This window comes from Erythrolamprus reginae, chromosome 8, assembly GCF_031021105.1.
Source record: "Erythrolamprus reginae isolate rEryReg1 chromosome 8, rEryReg1.hap1, whole genome shotgun sequence".
Taxonomy (NCBI): domain Eukaryota; kingdom Metazoa; phylum Chordata; class Lepidosauria; order Squamata; family Dipsadidae; genus Erythrolamprus; species Erythrolamprus reginae.
Window position 1 is genome coordinate 29,574,841 of NC_091957.1, and position 12,304 is coordinate 29,587,144.

The 12,304-nt window shown below is 37.6% G+C and overlaps 1 protein-coding gene across 1 annotated transcript in view; it reads left to right on the top strand.

Annotated features, from left to right (window-relative positions):
* COL4A5 (collagen type IV alpha 5 chain) overlaps positions 1-12,304 on the top strand; it is a 174,568-nt gene that overhangs the window by 79,718 nt on the left and 82,546 nt on the right. The window contains exons 3-6 of the mRNA XM_070759748.1: positions 1,869-1,958; positions 3,816-3,860; positions 3,994-4,038; positions 4,143-4,205. Of these exons, the coding sequence (XP_070615849.1) occupies positions 1,869-1,958; positions 3,816-3,860; positions 3,994-4,038; positions 4,143-4,205 (243 nt within the window). The remainder of the gene's footprint in view (positions 1-1,868; positions 1,959-3,815; positions 3,861-3,993; positions 4,039-4,142; positions 4,206-12,304) is intronic.

The window sequence follows — 12,304 nt, forward strand, 5'->3', positions numbered from 1 at the left end:
TGCGATCCCCTTTTGTGACCTTCTGACAAGCAAAGTCAACAGGGAAGCCAGATTCACTTAACAACCACGTTGCTAAAAACTGTGGCAAGAAAGGTTGTAAAATGGGGCAAAACTCAACAAATTTCTCTCTTAGCAACAGAAATGTTGGGCTCAATTGTGGTCATAAGTCGAGAACTACCTGTGTATTGCAGAACTTTTACAGTGTTCCTGCTGAATTGGAGCGAGGTCTGAATTGCAGCTTTCCAAGGAAATAAAAATTCAGGCCACTGCATTACCACTTAAATTTTGCTGAACTTTGAATGCTAGTAAGCCAAGAAAAGAATCTCAAGATAAATGAGGGGACTGAGAATAGTTTTAATATCTTGATTATCATGGGACCGTTGTCACTCAGTGCATCTCAGTCCAGAGTCAAGAGAAGAAGGATTTATAAGTGGTTGGTAATAACTTTAATAAAATAACAAATCGATAATTTATGATCTTAACTGCAGCCTTTTGTGTGGTCAGGGTAAGGAAAAACATTGTGAGGAGCCTGAGAAAGAAGGGAAGGTTTATTTGGACATCAGCAATCAGCAGAGAGAAGATCCTGTCAAAGGTTTATTTCTTAAATGGCAGTTGATCTGGTGTTGCAAAGACCAGGGGGAAATCTTTAGAGATTACACCTTTAAAACATTGCTAATAAAGGAGATGTTATATTTTATTTTATTTTATTTTAATTTAATTTTATTATTTTATATTTTATTTTATTTATTTTATTATTTTATTTTATTTTATTTTATTTTATTTTATTTTATTTTATTTTATTTTATTTTATTTTATTTTATTTTATTTTATTTTATTTTATTTTATTTTATTTTATTTTATTTTATTTTGTATGGTGTCCAACTGCCGAGGGACTCTGGGCGGCTCACAACCAAAAAAAGTAAAACATAGAATATAATATTAAAACCCCTTAAAAAACAATCTAAAACAATTTAAAACCAACAATTAAAAACAGTTAAAACAGTTAAAAATCATTCTTGCCACCGTGTCCAAGTTTTCCGTTTATATTGTAGCCCTGATTCTTGTATTAATCCATTTTACTGAAATGTATTTATTTTATTTTTATTGAAGAAAATTTATCTCTAATATATATCTATATTAATATATCTATTCAATCACTGTAATTCTTGCTTCTTTGACAGAGGTGGTGGTTACTTTGCATAGGTTAAGCCATGACGCTGTTTCATGATGCTGTTCAATCCCACTACTCTACTTTAATACAGAACCTACTTAAAGTGAATATTAAAAAAAAACCAGAAACTTTTCTTTTGGGCTTAATGGAAAAAGTCTTGAGGGGGGAAATGGAACCTTGATTATATATGCTGACAGCAGCAAGACCACTTGAAAATTTTCAATTCCCACCATGGACAGATGGCTTCAATAGTTGACAGTATTGGCCGAGATGGCTAAAACAACTGTTTTTATTGAAGGAAAAGGATATATTTTCTTTCTACTTGGAAACAGCTTGTGGACTTTGTGCTTTGGGTGGGGGGAAAATGAAATGTTAATGTTGGATTTTACTGATTAGATAGATTTGCTGTTATAGAAATGGCTAATTTATGTTATTATGGAAAAAGTAAAAAAAGGGATGATGTATCTTACTCTACTGCACCAAAGGGAGATGGAAGTCAACGTCTCTTTTTCTTGTCCTCCTTCTTCTCTACACTTCTCTCTTCCCCTTTCCCTCCCTTTTGTTTCCTACTATTTGCTTTTGTATTTCTGTATTTTTAATTATAAGCTAATAAAAACAAACTATAAAAACATCATCCCACTGCTGCATGCCGCGCAGGGAGCAAGCTCATTCATTGTTGTTCTTTTCTTGGGCCCAGGGCGATCGAGGTTTCCCAGGTTTGCAAGGCCAACCTGGTTTGCCTGGCTTCCCTGGCCCGGAAGGACCAGCTGGGTCTCGCGGCGAGAAGGTGAGTAATTGGAAAGAGACATTTTGGATGTCACAGTTTTTTTGGGGGGGTGTGCCATCTTGGGTGAGCTGTTTACAGATGTTTACTTTACTTTATGTTAGGAGACTAGAGAGCCCATTTTGGTATAGGGGTCTCCAAACTTAGCAACTATAAGAGTTGTGGAGTTGAAGTCCACAAGTCTTAAAGAGTTGAAGTCCACAAGTCTTAAAATCGCCAAGTTTGAAGACCTCTGGTGTAGTAGTTAAGACAGTAGGCAAGAAACTGGCAGACTGAAAATTGCAGGGATTTATTCCCATTGTTACTAGGAATCAAGAATGACTCACAGACAAAATAAGAGACAATCTGATCTAATTATTAAGACACCAGACTAGAAACTAGGAGAGTGTGTGTTCTAGTCTCACTTTAGGCACAAAGCCAACTACGGTAAGTTACCTTGAGCCAGTCATTGTCTTTCAGCACCAAAAGTCCCTCTGATCTACTGGGGAAGGTGCTGGATTAGAATCTGGGAGTTCTAGTCCCATTTTAGGATCAGAACTAGCTAGGTGGTTTTGAGCCACTTCCTCTGTTTCAGCCCAGGAAGGAAAGAGGGACCAATCACTTGTGAAAAATCTTGCCAAGAAATTTGCAGGAACTCCTGAAGGCAATCACCAGGAATCAAGTTTGTCTTGAACTCAGTGAGAATCAGTTTGATGTGGTGGTTAAGGTGCCAGTCTAGAAACAGGGAGATGTGAGTTCTTGTCTCATCCTGAGGCATGAAGCCAACTTGGAGACCTTGAGCCAGTCCCTTTCTTTCAGCCCTCAGCGATGAAGCCCTACAGCAGAGGTGTTCAATCTTGGCAACTTTTAAGAGTTGTGGACGTCAACTCCACAAGCAGTGATGGGCTGCCAATGTTTTTACTGCCACACTGTGGGTGAGGCTTATTTTATGGGTGTGGCTTGCTGGCCATGTGACCAGTTGAGAGTGGTTTGACAATCATGTGATATGGGGTGGCTTAAAGGTCATGTGACTGGGTGGGAGTGGTTTACCAACAAAGATAAGTTTTCAAATAGGTGCTTGGACTCTTTTTCAGTTGATTAAGTCACATTATTTGAATAGCCACAAAAAGGACAAATGATAGACAGCATTATTTGTTGAGGAGCACAATAGCATTTTAAAGTTTTGTACTGAACCCACAAGGTTCAGTATAACAGAATAGGCAAGTAGCTCAATTTTCTTAATTGCTATAAAACTTCAGTTCTAGATAATGGTTAAAATGATTAAAGCGTTTATAGGTAAAAATATACTATTCAATTATTTCCCATTTTAAAAGTAATTAAGGATCATACTAAGGTACTAGAGAAGGAAGGACAATTAAAAAAACTATTAAGTATAGTTTATATTTATATAAACTATAAATGGTGCATAAACTTACTATTTTGGTATAGTGCAGAGGTCCACAAACTTGGCCACTTGGACTTCAAATGCCAAAGTTGGCCACTTGGACTTCAAGTGCCAGAATTCTCCATAGTTGAAGTGCACAAGTTTTAAAGTTGCCATGTTTGAGGACCCTTGGCCTATAGCATGTTTGAAATATTGCCAAGAAACTTGCAGGGATCTGTCCATTCAGTTGTCAGGAGTCAAAAGCTAACCTGAAGGCACATCCACCCATATCCAGGAGCTTCCTTGGGTAGTTGGGTTGCCACAGTGAAAATATACTGCTGGACTCAGTGGGTCAGAGACCTGACACAGCAGAACACACTGCTTATGTTCTCATGTTCAGGTGAGGGATAGGCAGAGCAAGTCTTTCTTTGTTGAAAGTGTTGCATGGAGGTCTGCATTTCTAGCCATTGATGGCCTTTGTCTTCTCCTTCTTGCAGGGTGATAGTGGATTTCCAGGGCCTGCAGGACCCAAAGGCATCCGAGTAAGTGATTTTTAAAAAAAATTCTGGTATAAAGCAGAAAGTAGAAATTGAGTCCCCAAAAGTTGTTTTTGATAGTGGCATACAAACATATTACATCTAACTCGATCTGTGATTATTATTTTTTTCATTTTAGGGTCCTCCAGGATTACCGGGTTTTCCTGGAACACCAGGGCTTCCTGTAAGTAAATTGTACCATAGTCATGAGGGCTGAATGGTTGTCTTTAAAAATAAGCCATCAACCATCATAATCCAATCAATGTCTGATATTCTTTTTATATGCAGGGACTACCAGGTCAGGATGGACCTGCCGGACTCCAAGGTATCCCAGGATGCAATGGAACAAAGGTGGGATTGGCTCCTTTGGAAGGATACAACTTTTCTAATTTATGTGGGACAATTATTCTATGGTCATACTACAAGGTTAATGTGTATATTTGGAATTTTGCACCTATGCTAACAATACTTGCTCCAAATGTTTGGCTGCTGGGATTGGCTGATTTGTAAAATAATTTACACAATAGAATAGGATAGAACAGCAGGCTGAAAACCCCAAATCACCTAGTTTAGCTTACAAATACATAAACCATCATTTGAACACACAGTTCTTACTATAGCAGTCACAAAGAAATAACAGAAATAGCAAAGAGAGACACAGGGAATCATGCTTCTGGCTCCCTCTTGTGGCAATCTCCAACACTAACCCTTAAAGCTATAGTGTTACAATACATTTAAGTACAGTGATCCCCCGATCATTGCGAGGGTTCCGTTCCAGGACCCCCTGCAATGAGCGGGTTTTCGCAAAGTAGCGCGGAAGTAAAAACACCATCTGCGCATGTGCAGATGGTGTTTTTACTTCCGCCGCAGCAGCGAGGCTTCTCCGCTGACTCCTGGCGAACTTCCCCGCTTTAGGAGTCAGCGGAGAAGCGGCGCACCTGTTTTAAAACGTCGCAGCCGGCCTGGGGGGGCTTTCCAGCAACCCCCGAGCCCGGGTTGGGGGCTCGGGAGTTGCTGGAAAGCCCCCCCCCAGGCCGGCTCCGATCGTTTTAAAACAGGCGCGTGGCTTCTCCGCTGACTCCTGGCGAACTTCCCGGGCGAAGGGCGAAGGGCGGGCGAGTGGCGAAGGGCGGGCGAAGGGCGGGTGGCCAGGCAAAGGGCGGGCGAGCGGCGAACGGCGGGTGGCCGGGCGATCGGCGGGCGAGTGGGTGCTGGGGGGGGCTTCGCCCTCCCACCAGCAAGAGAGGGAAGACCCAGGGAAGCCGCCCAGCAGCTGATCTGCCCGGCGCCATCTACGCATGCGTGCCCATAGAAAAAAGGGCACGCATGCGCAGATGGTGTTTTGACTTCCGGGTTGAAAAATCGCAAATTAGCCTGTTCGCAATGGTCGGGAACGCAATAACCAGGGGATCACTGTATATACATTCTTGGTTTATTTTATATATTGCCATACCCAACCAGTTATGTACATAGTACTAACAAACATGAAGTCAATGTAAATACAATGATGTAGAACTGCTCATATATTTATTGTGATATTTTTGTTTTTTAAAATTTGAAAAACTAATGAAGTATTTCAGAGGAAAAAAAGAAGATCAGCACACTGATTTGGAAATGTTTAAGCAGGCTAAAATTTAAGCTGGGTTGGGAGACCATCAAAAAATGTCAGAATTAGGTTGAGAAGAAGGCATCAGCCAACCTATCTTACCCTCAAGAAAACTTCCCAGATGCATCTGTCCAATTAGTGGAGCTGGTCTGACCACATCGAGGGCAGCGTTTCTTTAAGTCATTCCGAATATGCAGAGTGACCAACCAGTGTCCAAAATACTCTGCTAATTACAGAGACTGCACTACTGCAATGGATCCAATTCTAGACTCTTTGCTGTTTGCAAAGCTAAGGCTTTGGAGGAGACAAGAAATTCTGTCTAGAACATGCACAGTGAGTGATTGGTAATTTGCAGTCAGCAGGTCAAATGTGGTCAACCAATCTCTCTTTTGGGGATTTTTCAAGTCTCCAAAGATGCACTGCTAAAATTAAGTGGTTAAGTACCTGATAATTTGTGAATAAAATGACGATTAAGTGATAATTTCCAAGCTAATAATGGAATAAATGTATAAATGGAGAGATTGGTTTGCAGTTATGGCTACTTTGGTTTTCAACTCCCTTCTGGAAAAAAACAACTGGGGGAAGAGGGCAGTAAAGGACTACAAAAATTTTTACTGCCACAATATGGACATTACTTATTTTTATGGTCATGTGGCCGGGTAGGTGTGGCTTGCTGGCCATGGGACCAGGGGGGAGTGGCTTGACAATCATGTCACTGGGTGGGTGGCTTATAGGTCATGTGACTGGGTGGGGATGGCTTACTGACCAAGATAAGTTTTCAAATAGGTGCTTGGACTCTTTTTTAGTTGATTAAGTCCCATTATTTGAATATCCACAAAAAGGACAGCAGTATTTGTTGAGGAGCACGGTAACATTTTAAGGTTTTTGTTCTGCCGGCGTGTCCCAACTGTCTGTAATTACAGGATAATTAGTCCAGAAAGACACACACCACACGATAGAAGGAAAACCAAAAGTCTTTATCAACAGAAAAGCAGACAAAACTCCCTTTTTAAATGTCAAAGGGATTTTCTGGTACACACAAGGCACAGGTTAAATGCAATCCAATTTCTCACTCAGTAACTGGGAAATTGAGTCCAAATTCCAAAGTCCAGAAAGTCCACACACAGTCTTGAACAGAGAAACAGCAAAACCACGATCTTGACAAACTATGAATCAGATAAACTTCCACAAGGCTAAATCAGCACGCTGCTCTTTTTATCGGTAGCACTAATTATAGCAGCCCCACCCAACTATAGGTGGCCTCACTTATCTCCTGGAATAATCCTTCAGTTGTTCTTTCCTATGCATCACTCTCTGCATGCGTGGGTCTGTCATAAGTTCTTGTTCAGAATCCAGGGATGATAAGGAAGATTGATCTCCTCCTGGGCTGTCTGCCAAACTCCCCTCTTCCCTGTCACTCATACTTCCTTGGTCAGAGGAGACTTCGTCAGCAGATTCTATCGGGAGCAAAACAGGCCTGTAGCATGTGGATGTTTCCCCCACATCCACCTCCACATTCCTTGGGGCAGGAGCTGGGCCAGAGCCAACCACACAGGTTTTGTACTAAACTCACAAGGTTCGATATGATAACAGATTAGGCAAGTAGCTCAATTTTCTTTAATTGTTCAGTTCAGTTCAGTTCTAAATAATGATTAAAGTGTTTATGGGTAAAAACATACTATTTAGTTATTTCCTATTTTAAAAGTAATTAAGGATCATATTAAGGTACTAGAGAAGGAAGGACAATAAAAAACTATTAAGTTTTCAATAAATAGTGCATACACTTACTACTTCCATTGATCCTCCCTCCCTTGTGGGAGCAGCAGCCTATCACTGGAATCAGGGGAGAACTGACAATTCTGGCTGTGTTTCCTTGGAGTTAAATTCCAAGGTTATATCTTGACTTTTCTTTTGATTTAGCAACTGCTGAGATGATTTAACAGCATTGAATAAATAAACGGAGTAGATGTCAGCTTGACATATCAGGTCAAATCTTCTGATGAGACGGAGTAGCCACTGAAGTAATTTTCCATGTTCTTGATTTTGCTGTCCAAATACAGCTGGAAAGTGAAAGTGGGTTACATGAGATGCAAAGTGGGTTCATGGGTACATGAGAAAGCTGAAAGCTGAATAGCAAAATTTGCCATTTATCTCAATTGCTTTGAGGTATGGTAAGGAGAGTCAATGCTTTAGATTCAGGTCCTTTAAAAAAATGCTCTGGAATGCAGGACATAGCTATAGCCCCCTGTTGTACCTCTTCAAAACAGTTGCATCTTTTCCTAGGATCCCATAATTAATGCCTTGTGCAGAAGGATGCCTTGGGAGGAAGCATTTGACCTCATATTACTCAAGAAATTGTAGGAACTGGATCATGTTAATCTGTGGTGGCAAAAATAGGGAGTCCAATAGCATCTTTTCTGATTCACAAATTTTATTAAAGCTTTTGTGAGCTGCAACTCAATTCATTAAATGCATAGATTTACGTAACTGATGCAGAATTTGAATTTAGCAGCTAACAAGTATACACCCAAGGCGCAGTTCATGAAATCTTATGTCTTTTAATAACATTTGTTAGTTGGAAATGGTGCTACTAAACTCCTGATTTCATAGGATGGAAAAATCTTTAAAGAGTTTGACCATAGTTGGAAATTATCAGGATATTATCTGTGGCTTTAGAAAAGAGCTAATAAAAGAGGAAATAATCATAGCATTAAAATCCCTAACTCAGTTACTTTAGGATGGTGACAGCAATTTGTCAAGCATAGCAGTTTATCTCCAAAATAAACTTGAAAGACTTTATCCCATTTCTGAGCAAACCAAGCCAGTTTCTCCATCAAGTGGTTTTAAGAACAGCAGGAACTACAAGAAAAAAGAAACAAAGAAGAGAGAAAAGGAAAAAGGGAAAGGGAAGATAAAATTGGAGAAAGTCTCTTATGATTGCAGGTTGCCAACTCCCAGAATTCAGCACTGAGCAAAAAAAAACCCCTACTGCTCTCTGTTCCAATGCTAATTTCAATGGTGATCTCTTGGCAAGTAAATGAGATTCATTTTGTAAGCAAAGCTGCCAACTCTACTTTCCCTGTAACTTAGATAAGAAGATTATCAAAGAATAATAAATATAGAGCATAGTCTTCCATCCATCCATCCATCCATCCATCCATCCATCCTTCCATCCATCCATCCATCCATCCATCCATCCATCCATCCGTACATAGGGAATCATTTTGCTTTTAAGCCTGTTATATCTTCGTTTTTTCGTATTTGGTTTAGCAAAATTTCAGTGCATAATATAAAAAGGAGTGGGGATAGTGGGCATCCTTGTCGTACTCCTTTATTTATTTGAAGTGTATCAGTTGTCTCTCCATTGATTATGATTCTAGCTGACTGCTTTGAGTATATGGTTTGAATTGTTTTAGTAAATGTTTGTCCAAAGTTCATTTTTTTCAATACCTCGAATAGGAATTCCCAATTTAAATTATTGAACGCTTTTTGGGCATCCATAAATATTATTGCAGCTGTTTTTTCTGAATGGGATTCGTAATATTCTAGAGTGTCTAGCATTATTCTGATGTTATTTTGAATGTGCCTGTTGGGTAGGAACCCATTTTGATCTGAGTGTATCCATTTGTTTAGTATTATTTTGAGTCTATCAGCTATTATTGCAGTAAAAATTTTATAATCCACATTTAATAATGCTATGGGTCTGTAGCTCATTATTTTTTCTTTTTCTTTTTTATCTTTGGGGATTAAGGCTATCAAGGAGTCTGTCCATGAATTTGGCATTTTCCCTAAATTTAGAACTTCATTATAATATTCTGCCGGGATTCCATCTGGTCCGGGAGATTTGTTATTTTTTTGTTTACGTATGGCTGTATCTAATTCTTCCCTAGTTACATCCTTCCCTAAAAATTCTCTGTCTAAATCCGTTAACTCCTCTATTTCACATTTTATCAGATAATTATTTATGTCTTTTTCGTTTATTTCTTCCTTTTGATATAGAGTTTGATAATATTCCCTGATTATCTTCTTTTTTTCCTTTAGTGCAAATTGTAATATTCCTTTATTATCTTCTAATTGGTGTATATATCTATTTTCTTTCTCTTTTTAAAATTTGTATGCCAGCCATTTACCTGTTTTGTTGGCATGTTCAAAATGGTTTTGTTTTGATCTTTTTATTTGTATAGCTATGTCCTCTTGTATAATTAAATTTATTTTATGTTTGATTTTGTCCTTTTCTTGGTTTAGATTGTTATTCTGAGGGTCATCTTGTAGCCGTGTTTCCAATTTTTTAATTTGTTCTTGTAGGTCTCTTAATTTTTGTTTTTTTCCCCCCCTTATTTTCTCTGCTTGTATATGCAATTGTTAGACCCCTTGTGTACGCCTTTGCAGTGTCCCAGATATTTTGGATTGAGGTATCGTTATTCCAATTATATTAAAAAAAATATTTTAATTCTCTGGTCATATATTTTATATATTCTTTTCCTTTTATTATGTTTGGATATATAGCCCAACGTTTATTCCCTTTTCCTTCTGTTTTAAGTTTTACTACTATGGGGTGGTGGTCCACCCATGTATTTATACCAATATTGATTTCTTCTACTATATTTTCGATTTCATTTGTGGTCCAGAACATATCTAGTCTGGACCATGATTGGTGTGGGGAAGAGTAGTATGTAAATTTGGTCTTATGTTTCTTTCTTTCTCTCCATGTATCTTTTAATCTATGTTCTTCCACCATATCAAAAAGACTGAGGGCAAACCTTTCCTGTTACTACATTTATTATTTTTGTTTCCTGTTTTATAGTCAATTTGTGGGTCTACTATCACGTTGTAATCACCCAATATACACATGTTGGGGTTTTGCATTCTATTTATTTGATTGTATAGTTTCTTGTAAAAATCTTTTTGATTCGTATTAGGTGCATAAATAATGATCATTAATATCGTTTTTTGGTCTATGGTAATTTCTAACATTAGGATTCTCCCTTCTTCGTCTAGGTATTTTTGTTTAGGGTTTAACCATTCTTTAACGTAAACTGCTATGCCTCTCTTCTTATTCTCTGATGAAGCTGCAAACATTTTTCCAAGTTTCGGATTTTCTAACAATTTTTCCTCACATTTTTTAATATGGGTTTCTTGCAGACAAGTTATATCCGCGTTTTCATTTAGTAATTTTTTGTAAGTTTGTTTTCTTTTGATCGCTGAGTTCAGTCCATTAATGTTAACGAAAATATTTTTGCTTGTTTAACCATGTTATTGTTTCCTAGCCGTGGCTCTTGTAACTATTCTTTCTCTTTCCTCTCTTGGGTCTTGGTTCCTATCCTTTGTTTCTGGGTTTGTATTTCTTGCTTCCTGATTGGTGGGTTCGCTCTCCATATTGTTGTTCCTGGTTCCTTCTAGGTTTTCCTCTATAAATCTGTCGGCTTTTTCATATGTGTCGATTTTAATCTTTCTATCTTTCCATGTGATTAGTAGGCCCTCCGGGATTAGCCATCGGAAAGGGATCCCTTGTCTGATCAGTCTGTTCGATATGAATTGAAAGTCTCTTCTTCTATCTCTTATTCTCTTTGGAATTTGCTTCAAAATTACTATTTCTTTCCCTTCAAATATTAATGGTTCACCTCCTGTACTTTTATAGATTGCATCTCTGACGGTCTTCTTTGTGAATCTAATGTGTACCTCTCTGGGTAATTTAAAACGTCTCGCATAGTTTGTTTGGACCCTGTATAGTTCGTCAATATGGTTCCTGAGCCCTTTTTCGTCTACTTCCAGAAGTGTAGTAAATATTTCCGTGATTTTTTTTAAAAGATCTTCATTGTTAGTTTCGGGTACATTTTGGACTCACAGATAGAAATTTGCTTTTTCCATTTCTAGTAGAGCAACAGCGCCCTCTAGCTCATGGTTTTCCGCTCTTAATCTCGCTTCTGTTTCTTCTATTTTACGGTTTGTCTTCACTGAATTTTCTTCTAACAGTTTGATTTTTTGATCATGGTTTTCAATGGTGTCTTGTATATTCTTTATTTGGGTTTTAATTTCTTCCATGTTTCCATTCATAAATTCAAAATTCTTGTTTGTTTGGATTTGGTTTTGTACCATGGTTTCTTGCGTCTTGAACATAGTTTCTTGTGTTTGTTTCATGAAGTCGTGGATTAGATCCAGTGAACTTTGGATAGTTTGAAGAGTTGGCCCTTGCTCTTGCTTTTCTATTGTAGTCATCTCCGTCGATGCTTTTGGTCCAATTGCGAGCGGTGTTGTTGGTGTTTGCTTCTTGAGTGATTTAGTATAGGTTTGTGTCATTTTTACCGTTTTAAAAAAATTACTCCACACTTTCATTCAATGTTCAAAATACAGAAAGTCTTGTAATCACAATTATATTGCTATCTATGATCTATTTGTCTTGTAAGTTTTTAAACTCAATCAGTTTATACCTTTTTTTAAAATCAGAATTTAAAACACATTAAATTCACTATTATAACTGCTATAATGCTATAATAATTCTAATCTTTATATTTATAATTATGTAATATATTTATACTTATCCTATCGAGATGTCTCAAAAGTAAAGAAGAAGAGATAGCAAAAAAAAAGAATAGAGTTGGTATAAAAAAAGAATTAAACTTATACAATGCTAACAGTATCTTATATTATTCACTTATTAATTTATTATTACTTATACATTAATCACACACTTATTTATGTACACTTATAGCAAGATTATATGAAAGAAAAAGGGGAAAGACAAGAGAAGAAAAAAAACTTAACCAATGTAATCAATTCAATTCAGTTCAATTCAGCTTATCTTTTAACTATTTCTTAATAATAATCACTACATAAGGTTATATTA